This window comes from Stenella coeruleoalba (assembly GCF_951394435.1).
Source record: "Stenella coeruleoalba genome assembly, chromosome: 9".
Taxonomy (NCBI): Eukaryota; Metazoa; Chordata; class Mammalia; order Artiodactyla; family Delphinidae; genus Stenella; species Stenella coeruleoalba.
Genome location: NC_137155.1, coordinates 50,810,440 through 50,829,676, shown reverse-complemented (window position 1 = coordinate 50,829,676; position 19,237 = coordinate 50,810,440). Strand labels below are relative to the sequence as shown.

Here is a 19,237-nt window from a genome sequence, read left to right as displayed (position 1 = left end):
CAGCATCTAGTGTTCCTACCTCCAAGTGCCTCTCCCTGGGTGTCCTTCTTTTTTTGCTTTTTATACCACTGCTTCAGGCAGCCAGTCTAGTTCTGCTGCATTTGCTTGGCAACATCGCCCCCTCCAGCCTCAGCAGCCTCCACCCTCAGGCTCCTGAACAACGTGCAGGGACATTTCCATCCCTGTGGCTCCCACAGCGGGGAGCTGGCAGTCTGAAGCCCTGTCAGAATAACATCACTCAGTGAAAAGAAGAGAGAAGCCGTTGAGATGCGAGTGAAATCAATGAGGGAGTCAGTGTTTAGAGAGACAGGGAATAGAAACGGTAGGAGGAAAGGGAGAGGGAAAAGAAGGAAAATTTTGTTGGAGGGAAACATTTTAAATGAGCTGCTTTCACTGCAGAATTTTCCAGTTAAGAGCGTTTCGTGGAGTAGTTTCCAATATAGTTTCTAGGTATCCTCTAATTTCTGTAACAGCCAACTGCTTGTTTTGTTCATTCATCTACTGAAAATCTTTTGTAGCCCTCTGGACCCAGGCTGAAGACTTAAAAAAAAAAAAAATCTATATACCGTCTAACTAAACTGAGGGCCTCTGAGAGATGGCCTAGTTAGATGGGGCCAGTCAGCGAGCCCAACCCTTGCTGTGACATTAGAATCACTGGGAGGTTTGGAAAATTCCGCATACCTAGCCTGCACCTTGAACCAATTAAATCAGAACTTTGAGGTGGGTCCCAGTCTTTAGTATTCTTTTTTATCTGTATTTTTTTCATGCTTCCCAAATGCTTCCCACTTGGCAGCCAAGCACCACTCAGCCAGACCTTTATCTTCTAGCTGGTGAACTGATCTCACTTTAAATAAAACGCTTAAGAGCTGTCCTTTATGTATTTGGGTTCCTTCTCATCTAAACCTTTGTCATGTTGAAAACTCTGCAGGATATTTTGGAAACACCATCTTTTTCAATCCAGCAACTTCAGTTGAGCAGCTGATTAAATAGTCAAGCAGCTTTCTGAAGCCCCAGCAGCTTTTCATTTTCTTGGTCCAGTGGCTCCTCCTGCTGGCCTGTCCTAGGTAAAGCTCCCTGCTCTGCAGAATCTCACTGCAGGTTATGCTGCTCTAACCCAGAATCACACAGCATGTTAAAGCAGCTTTTCTAATCGCACATTCAACTTGTATGTCGTTGGCCTTTGCCAAAAATGAAGTCCTAACACGCTAACCCCTTATCCGGTGGCACTTTAGGTAAGGCCTAAGGCGTGATGGAGGAAAGGAACTGTATATACGTGTGTGTGTGTATGCACAGACATACACACATAATACACACACACCATATACATGCATATATTTTGCTTACCTTGCTACTAGAAAATATTCTGATATCAGCCATTGATTGTGCTGGTTCCCTGCAAAATAACTGCCATTGATATATACTTTGGATAGAAAATGGGGAAGGAAAGCTTTCATCCATACCTTCTCTACCCCCTTTCATATATATACCCTTTTCCTTATCAACTCATTTCTCCCTATCTGCCCCATAAGTTATAATTACGGCCAAATACAAATGAAGGTAGATGTAAATGCATGACCTCATCTTATGGCCCAAACTCTTGGTCATAGTGTTACATCAGACTTTCACTGCACACGACCCTTGTGTATAGGGAGACAGAAGTTGATTCTTATTATATCTGGATGCAAAATGTGGTGCAGCCCAGCCTTTCATCTGATGAAGCCTCATGAGTCTGTCTACTCCATTTTATACAGCTCTTGTCATTAGTATGCCCTTCTTTGTCTTTCACTAGTATCTTACCCCATTGGCCCTCAGCACAGCGTAAACCAGCCCCCCTCAGCATTGCAGTTACTTGATCTATGACGTCCCAAACTGTTTCTTTCTCAAGGGTGAACATTTCCAGTCCACCTCATGGGACACGGGTCCACCACTTCCTGACCTTTCTGGGTACATCCCTTATTTATTTTTGTTCCTCTTCACAGGTAGCACCTGGTGCTGGTGCAACAATCCAGATGGGCTCTGACTAGTGTATAGTATGATTCAAGGGTGAAATTGGTATTCGTTGTGTACTGCTGCATAACAATATTAACGCAAACTTAGTGACTGAATGCACACTTAGCATCTCACAATTGCTGTGGGTCAGGAGTCCAGGCCTGGCTTAGCTGGGTGCTCTGCTTCAGGGTCTTCCAGGGCTCCAGTCAAGGTGTCAGCTGGGCCTGCAGTCTTATGTGAGGGTCTCCTGGGGAAGGCTTTGCTCCCATGCTCATGTGGTTGTGGACAACATTCAGCTTCTGGCAGGCTGCTGGACAGAGGGCCTCAGGTCCCCGCTGGCTGTTGGCTGAGGCCGCCTTGAGTTCGATGTCCTGCATCCCTCCTCATGTGACTGCTTGCTTCCTCAAAGCCAGCGAGGGAGAGAGTCTCCTAGCAAAATGGGAGTCAGCATCTCACACAATGTAATCACAGAAGTGGCATCTCATCACTTTGTCTGTATTCTGTTGGTGAGAAGCAAGTCACTGGTCCCATCCACGCTCAAGGGGAAGGGCATGAACACCAGGAGTCAGGGATTAAGGGGCCACCTTCAAGTCAGCCCACCCCCATCTTTCATTTCCACTGGATGGTCTCATGGAATTTGTACTCAGCTAAAAGCCTTGGATCTTTTTTTATACAAATTGTTGCCTTCCAGGTCTTCGCATCTTGAACAATTAATTAGTAGAACCTAAATACTGGACTTTATGTTTATTGCTATTGGGTTTCCCTGTTAGGTTCAGCCAGTTGTTCCTACCTGATTAAATATTTTTTAATAGAAGAGATATTACATATCACTTCTATTTTGTGTCACCTGAGAATGTAAGATATTTTTCTATGTCTTCCTTTCAGTCCCTGATGAAAATGCCAGAGAGGTTGGAATTGGCACTGTGTGTGTGTGTGTCTGTGTGCGTGTGTGCACGCGCGCGCACGCGTTGGACTAGAGAGAGAGAATTAAAAAAAAAAAAAAAAGCCTTGCTCCTAATGCTTAGAATCTCCTTCTAGAGACTGGTTAGTTGGCTGTGAATCATTTAACACCATCTGAGCCACATTCTCTGATCCTCCTGGGAGCATAACAGCACAGCACTTAAGAACGTAGTCTCTCCAATCAAACCAACCTGATTTTGAATTCCAGCTCCACCCACTTGATAAATTATTTTTCTACAGGGCGCACAAGCAGGGTAAGAGTTAGGAAGTTCTGCTTTCTCCCTGGCTCATCTTTGAAGTTTACACCAGAGCAGAGTGTGTAACATCCAAGCTGAGTTCTGCTGAGCTTCTTCACAAGTTTCATATAGGACTTCTCACTGAGGAACCAGAAAAAAATCTTCAAGAACCTAAAGTAGTACAGCTGTGAAGCAATCATGATTTGAGAGACGTTGTATGTGTGGACTTTCAGAGTGTCAGTTTCAAAATCATGGAAGTTACTTGGTTGTTCTCCATTTCCTTAGAGCCATTGCTAAGTCACTTTGAAATCATCAACACTACAGTAGAGCTCCCAGCTCAGAAAACAGAAAACTCCAAGCTGGGAACCCAGCACGTTCCATCCCCATCATTTCATTAGTATAGATGTGTGTGAGCTGGGTTTATCCACACTCGATAGGCCAGAATCCCCCTGCGCTAGAGTCTCTGTTAGAGACCTCCCTGACTTCTGGATGCAGGAAAGCTATTAGGATTCCTTGTTCTACTTCAACCACAGGCGTTGTTCAAGGAAAGCCCAGGGACTCATTTTTAGCAGCCCTGGGGCCTGTGCAAAAGCAAAGACTAGCAAATGTGAGAATTAGTGGAACTATTAATAATTTGGAAGGGCAAGTCAATGTTTCTGACAGACACTAATTCTTGAACTCTGAGCTCTGGAAGTTTAGAATTCACTTTTCTTCTGTTATTTGCTGTCTCAGCAGAGAGGCCCTCTTTTTCTCAGCATCTTCCTCTGCCCATCATAGGGGCTGAAATGATGGGTGGGATTTATGCTGTACCTGTGAGCACATAGGTAAGACCAGAAGAGTAAGTTTGAGATCATTAAATTATAGTTCCTCAGAGTCAGATAGTATAAACCTCTACTGAGAAGGTGAGATAGTCCCTTGTTTTTCTTTTTTTTTTCTTTTTTTTGGTCACACTGTACACTTTTTATTTTTTTTTAGAGAAACAAAGTGAACAGTTTTATTTACGACACTATTTACAGTCACCTTTCAGCATCTTAATATTCTAAGGTAGTATATAATGATTTACATAATTTCTCTCTATAACATCATAATTTGCTTCAAAAATCTTGATTCGAGAAGAAAATTCTTATTACTTAACATGAATCCCTATAATATTTATTATAAAACTGCCAATTCTACTATTAATAATAGAGTAATAAAGTCAGTAATATGTCTGTGTAATAATATGCAGTGAATAACAGTTTATCTTGTCATCAACTTAATAAAGTCCGAACATTCCCAAAGCAACCAGAATTTTGAGAATTACAGAGTCTGGATATCAATGCTTGCAATTGCCCAGGTGTTCGCTAGAAAGCTAGTACAAACTGGCACTAACATTTTTAAGTGACTTTGGGAATCACTTTTACATATAAAAAATTCAATTAAAAAAATAAAAGAAAAATATATGGTATTCCAAGCATTGTTCCTTATAATATTTCAACTTGTTGCATTGATTAAAATATAACCTGAGACAGAGTAAAACTGTGTTCAGCAATTTCCAGAAATACATATAGTATCCATACATATGAAAAGACCCACCTCAATAAAACAAAATAATATTTAATATTTCAACATTCAGAAGTATATGAATGCATTAGAAAATGTCTTTAAAAGCTACATAATAAACTAGTAATTAACTCAGGAGAGGGATCTAGCTTTGATTAAGGTCAAAGGTGAATTTTTAATTTCTGTTGATTTTTTTTTCAGAGATCAAATATATATACATATTTTTTAGACAGTAAATATGCTCTATGTTTGCTTCTTTCCAATAGAATACATTTGATCACTTTTTTTTTTATACAGCAGGTTCTTATTAGTCATCCATTTTATACACATCAGTATATACATGTCAATCCCAATCGCCCAATTCATCACACCACCACCACCACCCCCCGCCGCTTCCCCCCTTGGTGTCCATATGTTTGTCCTCTACATCTGTGTCTCAACTTCTGCCCTGAAAACTGGTTCGTCTGTACCATTTTTCTAGGTTCCATGTATATGCGTTAATATACGATATTTGTTTTTCTCTTTCTGATTTACTTCACTCTGTATGACAGTCTGTAGATCCATCCACGTCTCAACAAATGACCCAATTTCGTTCCTTTTTATGACTGAGTAATATTCGATTGTATATATAAACCATAACTTCTTTATCCATGCGTCTGTCGATGGGCATTTAGGTTGCTTCCATGACCTGCCTATTGTAAATAGTGCTGCAATGAACATTGGGGTGCATGTGTCTTTTGGAATTGTGGTTTTCTCTGGGTATATGCCCAGTAGTGGGATTGCTGGGTCATATGGTAATTCTATTTTTAGTTTTTTAAGGAACCTCCATGCTGTTCTCCATAGTGGCTGTATCAGTTTACATTCCCACCAACAGTGCAAGAGGGTTCCCTTTTCTCCACACCCTCTCCAGCATTTGTTGCTTGTAGATTTTCTGATGAAGCCCATTCTAACTGGTGTGACGTGATACCTCATTGTAGTTTTGATTTGCATTTCTCTAATTAGTGATGTTGAGCATTCTTTCATGTGTTTGTTGGCAGTCTGTATATCTTCTTTGGAGAAATGTCTATTTAGGTCTTCTGCCCATTTTTGGATTGGGTAATATGTTTTTTTAATATTGAGCTGCATGAGCTGTTTATATATTTTGGAGATTAATCCTTTGTTCATTGATTCGTTTGGAAATGTTTTTTCCCATTCCGAAGGTTGTCTTTTCATCTTCTTTATGGTTTCCTTTGCTGTGCAAAAGCTTTTAAGTTTCATTAAGTCCCATTTGTTTATTTTTGTTTTTATTTCCATTACTCTAGGAGATGGATCAAAAAAGATGTTGCTGTGATTTATGTCAAAGAGTGTTCTTCCTATGTCTTCCTCTAAGAGTTTATAGTGCCCGGTCTTACATTTAGGTCTTTAATACATTTTGAGTTTATTTTTGTGTATGGTGTTAGGGAGTGTTCTAATGTCATTCTTTTTTTTTTTTGCGGTACGCGGGCCTCTCACCACTGTGGCCTCTCCCGTTGTGCAGCACAGGCTCTGGACGCGCAGGCTCAGTGGCCATGGCTCACGGGCCCAGCCACTCTGTGGCATGCAGGATCCTCCTGGACGAGGGCACGAACCCGTGTCCCCTGCATCGGCAGGTGGACTCTTAAAAACTGCGCCACCAGGGAAGCCCTAATTTCATTCTTTTACATGTAGCTGTCCAGTTTTTCCAGGACCACTTATTGAAGAGACTGTCTTTTCTCCATTGCATATCCTTGCCTCGTTTATCATAGATTAGTTGACCATAGGTGCATGGGTTTACCTCTGGGCTTTCTATCTTGTTCAGTTGATACATGTTTCTGTTTCTGTGCCAGTACCATATTGTATTGATTACTGTAGCTTTGTAGTATAGTCTTAAGTCAGGGAGTCTGATTCCTCCAGCTCCTTTTTTTTCCCTCAAGACTGCTTTGGCTATTCGGGGTCTTTTGTGTCTCCATACAAATTTTAAGATTTTTTGTTCTAGTTCCATAAAAAATGCCATTGGTAATTTGATAGGGATTGCACTGAATCTGTGGATTGCTTTGAGTAGTATAGTCATTTTCACAATATTGATTCTTCCAATCCAAGAATATGGTATATCTCTCCATCTGTTGGTATCCTCTTTAATTTCTTTCATCAATGTCTTATAGTTTTCTGCATAAAGGTCTTTTGTCTCCCTAGGTAGGTTTATTCCTAGGTACTTTATTCTTTTTGTTGCAATGGTAAATGGGAGTGTTTCCTTAATTTGTCTTTCAGATATTTCATCATTAGTTTATAGGAATGCAAGAGATTTCTGTGCATTAATTTTGTATCCTGCAACTTTACCAAATTCATTGATTAGCTCTAGTAGTTTTCTGGTGGCATCTTTAGGATTCTCTAGTATAGTATCATGTCATCTGCAAACAGTGACAGTTTTACTTCTTCTTTTCCAATTTGTATTCCTTTTCTTTCTTTTTCTTCTCTGATTGCTGTGGCTAGGACTTCCAAAACTATGTTGAATAATAGTAGTGAGAGTGGACGTCCTTGTCTTGTTCCTGATCTTAGAGGAAATGCTTTCAGTTTTTCACCCTTGAGAATGATGTTTGCTGTGGGTTTGTCATATATGGCCTTTATTATGTTGAGGTACGTTCCCTCTATGCCCACTTTCTGGAGAGTTTTTATCATAAATGGGTGTTGAATTTGTCAAAAGCTTTTTCTGCATCTATTGAGATAATCATATGGATTTTATTCTTCAATTTGTTAATATGGTGTATCACGTTGATTGAATTGTGTATACTGAAGAATCCTTGCATCCTTGGGTTAAATCCCACTTGATCATGGTGTATGGTCCTTTTAATGTGTTGTTGTATTCCATTTGCTAGTATTTTGTTGAGGATTTTTGAGTCTATATTCATCAGTGATATTGGTCTGTAATTTTCTTTTTTTGTAGTATCTTTGTCTGGTTTTGGTGTCAGGGTGATGGTGGCCTCATAGAATGACTTTGGGAGTGTTCCTTCCTCCGCAAGATTTTGGATGAGTTTGAGAAGGATGGGTGTTAGCTCTTCTCTAAATGTTTCATACAATTCACCTGTGAAGCCATCTGATCCTTGACCTTTGTTTTTTGGAAGATTTTTAATCACAGTTTCAATTTCATTACTTGTGATGGGTCTGTTCATATTTTCTATTTCTTCCTGGTTCAGTCTTGGAGGGTTATACCTTTCTAAGAATTCCATTTCTTCCAGGTTGTCCATTTTATTGGCATAGAGTTGCTTGTAGTAGTCTCTTAGGATGTTTTGCATTTCTGCAGTGTCTGTTGTAGCTTCTCCTTTTTCATTTCTAATTTTATTGATTTGAGTCCTCTCCCTCTTTTTCTTGATGAGTCTGGCTAATGGTTTATCAATTTTGTTTATCTTCTCAAACAACCAGCTTTTAGTTTTACTGTTCTTTGCTATTGTTTTCTTTGTTTCTATATTTCATTTATTTCTGCTCGGATCTTTATGATTTCTTTCCTTCTACTAACTTTTGGTTTTGTTTGTTCTTCTTTCTCTAGTTCCTTTAGGTGTAAGATTAGATTATTTATTTGAGATTTTTCTTGTTTCTTGAGGTAGGCTTCTATAGCTATAAACTTCCTTCTTAGAACTGCTTTTGCTGCATCCCATAGGTTTTGGATTGTCATGTTTTCATTGTCATTTGTCTCTAGGTATTTTTTGGTTTCCTCTTTGATTTCTTCAGTGATCTCTTGGTTATTCAGTAACGTAGTGTTTAGGCACCATGTGTTTGTGTTTTTTACATTTTTTCTCCTCAAATTCATTTCTGATTCATAGCATTGCGGTCAGAAAAGATGCTTGATATGAGTTCAATTTTCTTAAATTTACTGAGGCTTCATTTGTGACCTAAGATGTGATCTATCCTGGAGAATGTTCCGTGCGCCCTTGAGAAGAAAGTGTAATCTGCTGTTTTTGGATGGAATGTCCTATAAATATCAATTAAATCTTTTGGTCTATTGTGTCATTTAAAGCTTCTGTTTCCTTATTTATTTTCATTTTGGATGATCTGTCCATTGGTGTATGTGAGGTGTTAAAGTCTGCCACTATTATTGTGTTACCGTTGATTTCCTCTTTTATAGCTGTTAGCAGTTGCCTTATGTATTGAGGTGCTCCTATGTTGGGTGTATATATATTTGTAATTGTTTTATCTTCTTCTTGGATTGATCCCTTGATCATTATGTAGTGTCCTTCCTTGTCTCTTGTAACATTCTTTTTTTTAAAGTCCATTTTATCTGATATGAGTATTGCTACTCCAGCTCTCTTTTGATTTCCATATGCATGGAATATCTTTTTCCATCCCCTCACTTTCAGTCTGTATGTGTCCCTAGGTCTGAAATAGGTCTCTTGTAGGCAGCATATATATGGGTCTTGTTTTTGTATCCCGTTCAGCAAGGCTGTGTCTTTTGGTTGGAGTATTTAATCCATTCACTTTTTAGGTAATTATCGATATGTATGTTCCTATGACCATTTTCTTAATTGTTTTGGGTTTGTTTTTGTAAGTCCTTTTCTTCTCTTGTGTTTCCCACTTAGAGAAGTTCCTTTAGTATTTGCTGTAGAGCTGGTTTGGTGGTGCTGAATTCTCTTAGCTTTTGCTTGTCTGTAAAGCTTTTGATTTCTCCATCGAATCTGAATGAGATCCTTGCCTGGTAAAGTAATCTTGGTTGTAGGTTCTTCCCTTTCATCATTTTAAGTATATCATGCCACTCCCTTCTGACTTGTAGAGTTTCTGCTGAGAAATCAACTGTTAACCTTATGGGAGTTCCCTTGTATGTTATTTGTCGTTTTTCCCTTGTTGCTTTCAATAATTTTTCTTTGTCTTTAATTTTTGCCAGTTTGATTACTATGTGTCTCAGCATGTTTCTCCTTGGGTTTATCCTGTATGGGACCCGCTGTGCTTCCTGGACTTGAGTGGCTATTTCCTTTCCCATGTTAGGGAAGTTTTTGACTATAATCTCTTCAAATATTTTCTCTGGTCCTTTCTCTCTTTCTTCACCTTCTGGGACCCCTATAATGCGAATGTTGTTGCGTTTAATGTTGTCCCCAAGGTCTCTTAGGCTCTCTTCATTTCTTTTCATTCTTTTTTCTTTATTCTGTTCTGCAGCAGTGAATTCCACCATTCTGTCTTCCAGGTCACTTATCCGTTCTTCTGCCGCAGTTATTCTGCTATTGATTCCTTCTAGTGTAGTTTTCATTTCAGTTATTATATTGTTCATCTATGTTTGTTTGTTCCTTAATTCTTCTAGGTCTTTGTTAAACATTTCTTGAATCTTCTCGGTCTTTGCCTCCGTTCTTTTTCCGAGGTCCTGGGTCATCTTCATTATCATTATTCTGAATTCTTTTTCTGGAAGGTTGCCTATCTCCATTTCATTTAGTTGTTTTTCTGGGGTTTTATCTCGTTCCTTCATCTGGTACATAGCCCTCTGCCTTTTCATCTTGTCTATCTATCTGTGAATGTGGTTTTTGTTCCACAGGCTGCAGGATTGTAATTCTTCTTGCTTCTGCTGTCTGTCTTCTGGTGGATTAGGCTATCTAAGAGGCTTGTGCAGGTTTCCTGATGGGAAGGACTGGTGGCAAGTAGAGCTGGGTGTTGCTCTGGTGGGCAGAGCTCAGTAAAACTTTAATCCGCTTGACTGCTGATGAGTGGGGCTGGGTTCTCTCCCTGTTGGTTGTTTGGCCTGTGGGCTCTTTGGTGGGGCTAACGGCAGATTCTGGGAGGGCTCACGCCAAGGAGTACTTCCCAGAACTTCTGCTGCCAGTGTCCTTGTCTCCATGGTGAGCCACAGCCACCCCCCCCCCCGCCTCTGCAGAAGACCCTCCAACACTAGCAGGTAGGTCTGGTTCAGTCTCCCCTGGGTTCACTGCTCCTACCTCTGGGTCCCATGCGCACACTGCTTTGTGTGTGCCTTCAAGAGTGGAGTCTCTGTTTCCCCCAGTCCTTTCCAAGTCCTGCAGTCAAATCCCTCTAGCCTTCAAAGTCTGATTCTCTTGAAATTCCTCCTCCCATTGCTGAACCCCCAGGTTGGGAAGCCTGATGTAGGGCTCCGAACCTTCACACTAGTGGGTGGACTTCTGTGGTATAAGTGTTCTCCAGTCTGTGCATCACCCACCCAGCAGTTATGGGATTTGATTTTGCTGTGATTGCACCCCTCCTACCATCTCATTGAGGCTTCTCCTTTGTCTTTGGATGTGGGGTATCTTTTTTGGTGAGTTCCAGTGTCTTCCTGTCAGTGATTTCCAGCAGCTAGTTGTGATTCTGGTGTTCTCACAAGAGGGAATGAAATCACGTCCTTCTACTCTGCCATCTTGGTTCAGGCTCCCCTTGTTTTTCTTAACAGATGCTAAAAGTTCAGGAAATCACAGAGACACCCTTTGGGAACTGTATACATGTCAATATAGGGAAGGGAGACCATTTTGGAGCTGCTGTTTTGGTATTTGCTTTCTACAAATGTATATACGCTAAATGTTTTTCTTGATGTGAAATCCCTCTCCCAGGATCCATATCTGTATTTCCATCTGTCCTTTAAAGGCCCTTTGTCTTGACCTGCAGGTATTTCTAACATTTAATAGGCCCAGAACTAAACTCATTGCCCTCAGCTCCCGAACGTGCATTCTTGATTTCAGCTTTCTTGTTCCCTATCGACTGGCTCTTAAACAGTAAGAAATGCATTTTACATCATGACTCACAATGCACACATACATATATACATGCACAGATATAACATGAAGAAAAGTTGAATAAAATGTTGCTTCATAAAAACAACATGCATCTTTACTGTGTCTGTTACCCTCTGACATCTTCTCTTGGATTTCATCTTTTGAAAAATGCTGATCTGAACACTCTAAATGAAATTTACTGTCCTCCAGTGGGTCATGTGACCTGCAGTTTGTGACAACTTGAAAGAGAGATAAAATGCAGTCAGTCTTCATGCATTCAGTATCTGGCCCTAGCCTCCCATCCCATAACCCAGCCAACAATAAAGCCCACGAAACTTCGCGCTGTTACCCAGACACACCATTCATTCGTTCCTTCATTCATTCAACATTTACTGTGTGCATGTTTGGTACCAGGCACATGGTAGGCGCTAGGGATCCAGAGATAAATGTCATGGTCTCTACTTGGAGGTCCATGGTCCGGTGGAGAGACAGATGAGTGATCTAACGCTTATGAGGCAGTGAGTGGTCCTATAATGGAAGTCTGCACAAAGCCCTCAAAGAACACAGAGATCATAGCAGGTAACTTGGACCAGAGTCCAGGAAGTCTTTCAGGAAAAGGTGACCCATGAAGCTAGAAACAGAGGTAGGAGTTAACCTGGCCAGTGGAGACAGGGCATTCCAGAAGAGGAAACCACCTTGGGAAGGCATGGGGTCAGGAGCATCATGACAACTTAAACAATGGAGTTTTTTGTTTTTGCGGTACGCGGGCCTCTCAGTGTTGTGGCCTCTCCCGTTGCGGAGCACAGGCTCTGGACACGCAGGCCCAGCGTCCATGGCTCACGGGCCCAGCCGCTCCGTGGCATGTGGGATCCTCCCAGACTGGGGCACGAACTCGTGTCCCCTACGTCGGCAGGCAGACTCCCAACCACCGTGCCACCAGGGAAGCCCGGAAAGCTCTTTTGATCGGAGAATGGCGAGGGATAAGCTCCGCGGGCAGGGTTGCTTTATAGGGTGGGGCAGCGGGGGGGGGGGGGGGAGGCGGAGCTCTCGAGGGGTGGGCGGGGCTGCACGGCTCAGGCTCCAGATCGTCGCGGTGCTGGGTGCAGCCTCTCTGCACACAGCCCGCCACCGCCATCTTGAATCGCGTCATTCCATGCTCGGCGCTTCTGCGCACGGTCCCTAGCCGAGGTGTCGGCAGGGCGGTTCTGCACCAGGAACTTTGGGCCGAAGGGCTGGTGTGAGGCCTCTGCCCGTGGCTCCCGGTGAGCAAGTGAAACTAGACGAAGCGCCAAGGCGAAGAAAAAAGGTTAGACTTTATTTCATTACCTAGATACTATTTTTATTCCCTGGGAATTGTTAATGGGCTCTGCCGGTGACAGTTACATCTTTAGGGCACTTTACAATTTACTGTTACATTTATTTTATTTTTATTTTTTTTGCGGTATGCGGGCGTCTCTCTGCTGTGGCCTCTCCCGTTGCGGAGCACAGGCTCCAGACGCGCAGGCTCAGCGGCCATGGCTCACGGGCCCAGCCGCTCCGTGGCACGTGGGATCTTCCCGGACCGGGGCACGAACCCGTGTCCCCTGCATCGGCAGGCAGACTCTCAACCACTGCGCCACCAGGGAAGCCCAAGATTATTTTAATATAGCCTTTCCTTATAACCAGAATACTCAGCTGTCCCTCCCCTTGGGGGCCCCCCCCCCACTTTCTTTACTTGGCCAACCATCACTCTGTGTTCCGTCTCCCACTGAAAGATCCTCTCCTTGGCAGCTTTTCCCCACCCCAGGTAGCCTCAAGCACACCCTGCTTTGGGCTCTTGCCCCCTTCTCCTCACACTTCTGAGAGAGCTCTTCTTATGTCGAAGGCAGCTCATCACTGTCCCACTCCTCTGTCTCACCAGAGTAGGAGCGAGCGCCTCAAGGCAGAGCCCAGTCTCATCCTTCTGTCTTCTGTGATGAACACAGTAAATGTTAACTGAGTGCAGAGATGAACCAGCAAAGGGACAGGGAGACATACAAGCCACGGGCACAGGTTTAAGGCGAAGCAGCTTAAATGAACACATAGAGGACTTTTTTGCATATCACAGCATGTTGTTTCAAGACTGAGGGTGACCTCAGATATTAAAAGCCTGCTTATTTACAGATATGGGGACCACACTTTAAATGTTGAGGCACACATTTTACATGTTGAGATGTAATTATCTTCTGCACTGTTTTTTTGTTTTTTGGGGTTTTTTTTGCAAAAGATTATTTTTGACTTTTAGAGAGTACCTCTTTTTCCTTCTAACTTCAAAGTATCTTGGTAGTGGAATTTCTTAGTTATTAATACAAAGGAAAATCTGACATCAGAGGCAATACACACCCACTTTCCCTAGTGCACAAGTAGCCTATCCTCTCTAAGCATACATTTAACTCAAATTGCCTTTCCCAAAAAGGCTTTTACAGGAAGCAACATTGACTTCTAATTTTTCTTTTCCTTTGCCTACTTTGTTTCCTGTGCAAATGGCCTAGGAGTTGTTGACAGGAGAATAATTTGAGGTGTGGAATCTCATCAGTCAATGCTATAATAACTCAAAAAAAGTCTGATGTATTTTTTCTTTGTAGGTAATTTTTATGGGATGGCCGTAGTATTTGATAATTACTTTGAAACAGAACACTGGATCTGGATGAGGGTAGTGCCTTTGAAAAAGCTTTGTTAACATAAACATTGTAGAAACAGGTACAGTCAGGGTATCAATCATACTTTTACTAGGAGTGAGAGAACAAGTTTCACGTTCTGGCTGGACTTTTCATTGTTTATAAAACCTTAGAGGGTCTGTTTCATATGTGATGGATTTGTCATGATCAAGATGTGATTTTGAGCTGAGAGTTTCTCCCTTTAGTTGCTAAAGTTTAATACTGTCAAATTCCTTTGTCCTTCATGCAGAATTCAGTGGGAGCTCAAAAGAGGAGCATCCCCCAGATGAGCTGTGTGCTGCCCGCACACCTGACTGTCTCCCTCTCTTGAAATAATGATCAGAATTAGTGGAAAGAAAGGAGGACATGCCTTTTGCAGAGACACTGTTGTCACAGTTGTTTATATCAGGCTTGTCTTTGTCTCTTTTCCTATCTTACAACTCTTGGAGCCCTCTCTCACCTATCGCCTTGCATCCCTACCTAGCCCATCAATAGTGTGACCTTGTTTATGTACATCTGCCTGTTAATGTTAATTAGTGCTTGCAAGAACTGTATTGTCTGATCCCCTGAACACTGTGTTCACACCCAGTGTTTCAGTGAATTCCGTGTCTCAGTGAGGAACGTAATACATGTGTTTATTAACCCCGATTCGCAGGAGCAGGAAACAGTGAGTGAGTCACTTGCTGTATGTGTGCCCCGCCTTGCCTTCACAGCCCTGTACCCGCTAGGAAGTCTATGCATAAAGAGCCAGAGCTCTGTATTTCCTTATTGCCTAGTAGTATCTGCTAATCCTCAGAGATGAGTGAATAGGTGTCATTTCCCCCCATGATGTCTGCCATTCCTCCAGCTTTGCCAGCTTCTGGCTTTATCTCTTCCCCTTTCTAACTCATTTGACTGTCATATTGGTCCATCGTAGTCTGAGTTACAGCATTTGGCACTGACCCCCAGATCAGGGAATCCCTATGGAAAAAGTGGGTGGGCTGGATTCTCCTCCATTGCCGGCACCTCCTTGACCTGACCCCATTTTCTGTGGGTGCTTTGAATAGTATCTGATCCTTACATAGTGCTTACTGCATACCAGGTAGTATTCTCACACAGATGAAAAAGGTGCTGTTATCATCATCCCTAGTTTACAAAGGAGGAAATTGAAGCTCGATGAAGTCCCATGGCTAGTAAGTAGGGGATCAGAGGAGTCTGTCTCCATGATCTGGGCTCTTAAACCTTTCATCTCCACTGTTCTCCATCAGTGATTTACCATGATCATTGAGTATAATAGCAATAGATGATGGAACTGAAAATTCGAATAAAGTGTGCTCGTTATACGTGAATCGAAATTGCCTTTTAATGCCTTTGACCAGATCAAACATTGTGGGGATAGAAAAGTAGATGCGGAAAGAAGCTGGAAGTATGGATAGAGAGAGACAGTGTAGGGAGAACAGTATTTGGGGATGAGGAAACTATATATCATGTGACTAGAGATGTTAACTCTAACAAATAGTATGGCCAGTGAAGAATGTGAGCATCCCAAGCTGTCTGTTCTGCTTCTTTGAAACATTCTGATGCCCAGACAGAGGATGTGGGGGAAGAAATGACAGAATTCTTAGAACTGTTAAATGATGACACGTCTGATACTAGAGTGAAGGATAAAAGCTCATGAAAGAATCATGAGGGACACATACATACTTTATTCAGTTCCATGAAGATGACAGCTCATTCTTTGAGTCGTAAGCCTGCTTACTAAGTTTGGAGTTGATAAAATGCAGCAGATTTAACTTGTCTTACCGCATTCAGCTGCATTTGTTAAAAGAGACATTCAACTTGGGTGGCTCTTTAGCTGGGTTTGTTTTACTGAAATAAAATCCCTGGCACACGATAATGGGGAAAAAAATCCAGAGTTTCATCATATGCAGTGTACTGTTTTCTGCACTGGAGAATCTTGAGTGCTTTGGAAATAATAAGTCTGTTTCCACAATTTCCTGCTCTCCACTAGGTTCTTGGAACGCCAAATGAGGACACGTGGCCTGGAGTTCATTCTTTACCACATTTTAAGCCAGGTATGTTTCACTAATTACAAATGACTAAGTGCTTCTGCTATGAAAAGGGTGAATATATAAATATTCCCCCTCGAGCTAATATATTACCTGGGAAAATTCTGGTTACTTTTGCCATTGTGTATTCAACCTCTTATTGGAGTTGTCCTTTGGTTTTCACAGTTTATTTGTTGGCAAAGATAGACTGAATGACAACCCTCGTGAGAGTTTTCCACCCTATGTTCTTAGTTTGATTTGACTGGCTAATCTTGAAGTAACCTTTCATTTCATCATCAGTTAGACTAGCATCCATGTCTATAAAGACAAACTTTAAATCAAGCTACTATAATCCATCTGTGTGACTTCTAGTAATAATACTAGGGAAAGTATTACATTGTAAAAAGGAAAAATCATATTTTTATTTATTTTTTAAAACTCTAGTAATACATGATCAATTAATTTGAGTTTAAACATATAAAATGTTCTGTATGTTCAACATTCCATCTTTTTTAATGTTAAATATTTAAACCCCTAAACCAGAAAATCTGAGGGAAAATGCAGAACTTTTATATAAAATAAGTTGTCACTTTTTTCTTACCAGTAGGTGGCAGTCAAGAAACTCTCAGTTTTAATAATTATGCTTAATGGAAGAAGAATCTCAAAATGGGCTATTTAATTTTTATAGGAGGGATGAAAGGTTTGGAATTTAATAAAAATTAGTGGAATGAATTATTGTAAAATAATCTTTTTGTTTTTTCTTCTTTTCTTGTTCACAAAACATGGATTATAAAATGCAGACCTACCATTAAATTACTGAAACGGATTTTATGGAAGATCTAATAGTCCATTATTTTATGAGGGAAAAGAGCTATGAATAATTACTGTTACAGGATCCAAGTATATTCTTTTTCTCCCCTTCCTGTCTTTTGGGGGACCATCAGGAATAAGTTATCAATCCCAAAGAATGACTGGGTTTAGAAACTATTGTTACTCTTAATATTTTTCTTCTGAAAGTACACCATGTGCTGAGAATTCTTTTATTTTCTTTGGCTGCCCCAAGGACCCTTTGCACTTTTACTGAAAATTCTAAATAACTTCTATGTTATGAAAGACTATAGATACTTAATTTAAGATGGATTTTTTTTCTTTTTCTTTTTTTTTAACTAAACAAGAAGCATCCTCTAAGTGCTCTCACTAATGGATTTTAAGTGAGAACACAGCTCTTTATAAACGTTCCAGGTGTGGGTTCATAAAGAAGCCTAACTTCCTCATGTTAATATCTAAAATCTTAAGTCCTAGGGAAATAAAGCAGAGGAGCATGTGAAAAGGGTGTAAATGAATAAAGTTGATGCAGAAAGGAACAATTAAGATAGTCATTTGGCCCACCAAGTTTCTAGAGAAGAAAACATGGAGTATTTGGTTTATTTTGGTGTGAATAGAATTTATCTTAATAAGCAACACACAAAAGCATTTTTTAAATGTGTCTGGAAAGTACTATGATGTAATGCAAATTGAACTAACAGATTGGGAACTTCATGAGATCAGAGGCTGTGACTAGTATGTATTTTGGTTCAATGAATGTCTGCTGCTCTGAATTTTATTGAATGTTTAAAACACATTATTTATGTGACTCTTCTGGCAGGCATATATAAATTAGGGTGTGTATATATATATATATATATATAAGTTATTAATATTATGTACAAGTGCAACCACAGACACATAACATATAAAAGGTAATGGGGGTCCAAAAGAATAACGTGTTTAGATGAATGTAAGGCATGGGTGCTGACTAGCAAAAAAGATACTCCAGGCAGTGCTTGGTGCTTGTGGATGAGAGTAGATGTGGTAAATGCTTCCTGAGTTGCCCTGAGAGGAGTCAAGGAGAGACAAGATAATAGACTGAGGCAAAGGGAGCAAATCTACGAGCCTTTTCATGCAGCACTTAAGCAGACCCATCAGGGGAGTGCTGGGGAAGAAGATACACGTTCCCAGAGGAGAAATATTAGTGCCAGGGTCCACCTGTCCCACCCCACTTTCCACCTCCTTATTCTACCCCCAAAGAGTGCCTTAGAAAGTCTGAGGGAAAAGAAGAAAGTCTGAGCCATGAGGACATACTTTTTTTGCTTTGCTTGATAGACTTCATTTTTTAAGAGCAGTTTTAGGTTCATAGCAAAACTGAGCAGAAGGTGCAGAGATTTCCCATACATCCCCTGCCCTGACACATGTGCAGCCTCCCCCCTTATCAACATCCGCCACCAGAGTGGTACATTCGTTACAGTTTGATGAACTTAAGCTGACACATCATTATCACCCAAAGTCCATAGTTTACATTAGGATTCGTTCTTGGTGTCGCACATTCTATGGTCTGTACAAAGTATAATGACATTTATCCACCATTACAGTATCACACAGAGTAGCATCACTGCCCTAAAAATCCTCTGTGTTCTGCCTGTTTATCCCTCCCTCTTCCCTAAGCCCTGGCAACCACTAATCTTTTTACTGTCTCCATAGTTTTGCCTTTTCCAGAATGTCATATAATTGGAATCATCTGAAAAGGATGTTGCCTTTTCAGATTGGCTTCCTTCATTTACTAATATGCATTTAAGGTTCCTCCAGGTCTTTTCATGGCTTGATAGCTCATTTCTTTTTACCACTGAATAATATTCCATTGTCTGGATGCGCCACTGTTTATGTATCCATTCACGTACTGAAGGACATCTTGATTGTTCCAGGTTTGGGCATTTATGGATAAAAATGCTCTAAACATCACTGGCAGTGGGTTTCAACTCTTTTGGGTAAATACCAAGGAGTGTGATTGATAGATGGGAAAAATTATACTTTGTCCAATTTTTGAATAGATAATAAATTTAAGCAATTCAAAGTATCAAACCATATAAAAAAGGAGCACAGTACTAAGTCTCCCCACCCTGTCTGCCACCTGCCTACTTCCCCAGAACGATTGCCCCAACCACAGGCCCCCACTTATTAGTTTCTGTTATGTTTCTTTCCTTTATGTAAATATAAGAAATTATGAATATATATTTTCATAGTTCCCATATTAAAAACAATTTTGGGTCTTGCTTTTCTCATTAATGCATCCTGTAGGTCCTCTC

At 40.9% G+C, this 19,237-nt stretch overlaps 1 protein-coding gene across 9 annotated transcripts in view; it reads left to right on the top strand.

Annotated features, from left to right (window-relative positions):
• CDK14 (cyclin dependent kinase 14) overlaps nucleotides 1-19,237 on the top strand; it is a 591,667-nt gene that overhangs the window by 442,452 nt on the left and 129,978 nt on the right. For all 9 annotated transcript variants that reach the window (XR_013829689.1, XM_079931296.1, XM_079931294.1 and 6 more), the window contains one exon: nucleotides 16,082-16,145. Coding sequence is in view for 8 of the 9 variants with exons in the window: in XM_079931296.1 (XP_079787422.1) it covers nucleotides 16,082-16,145 (64 nt within the window). In the remaining variant the exon portion in view is untranslated. The remainder of the gene's footprint in view (nucleotides 1-16,081; nucleotides 16,146-19,237) is intronic.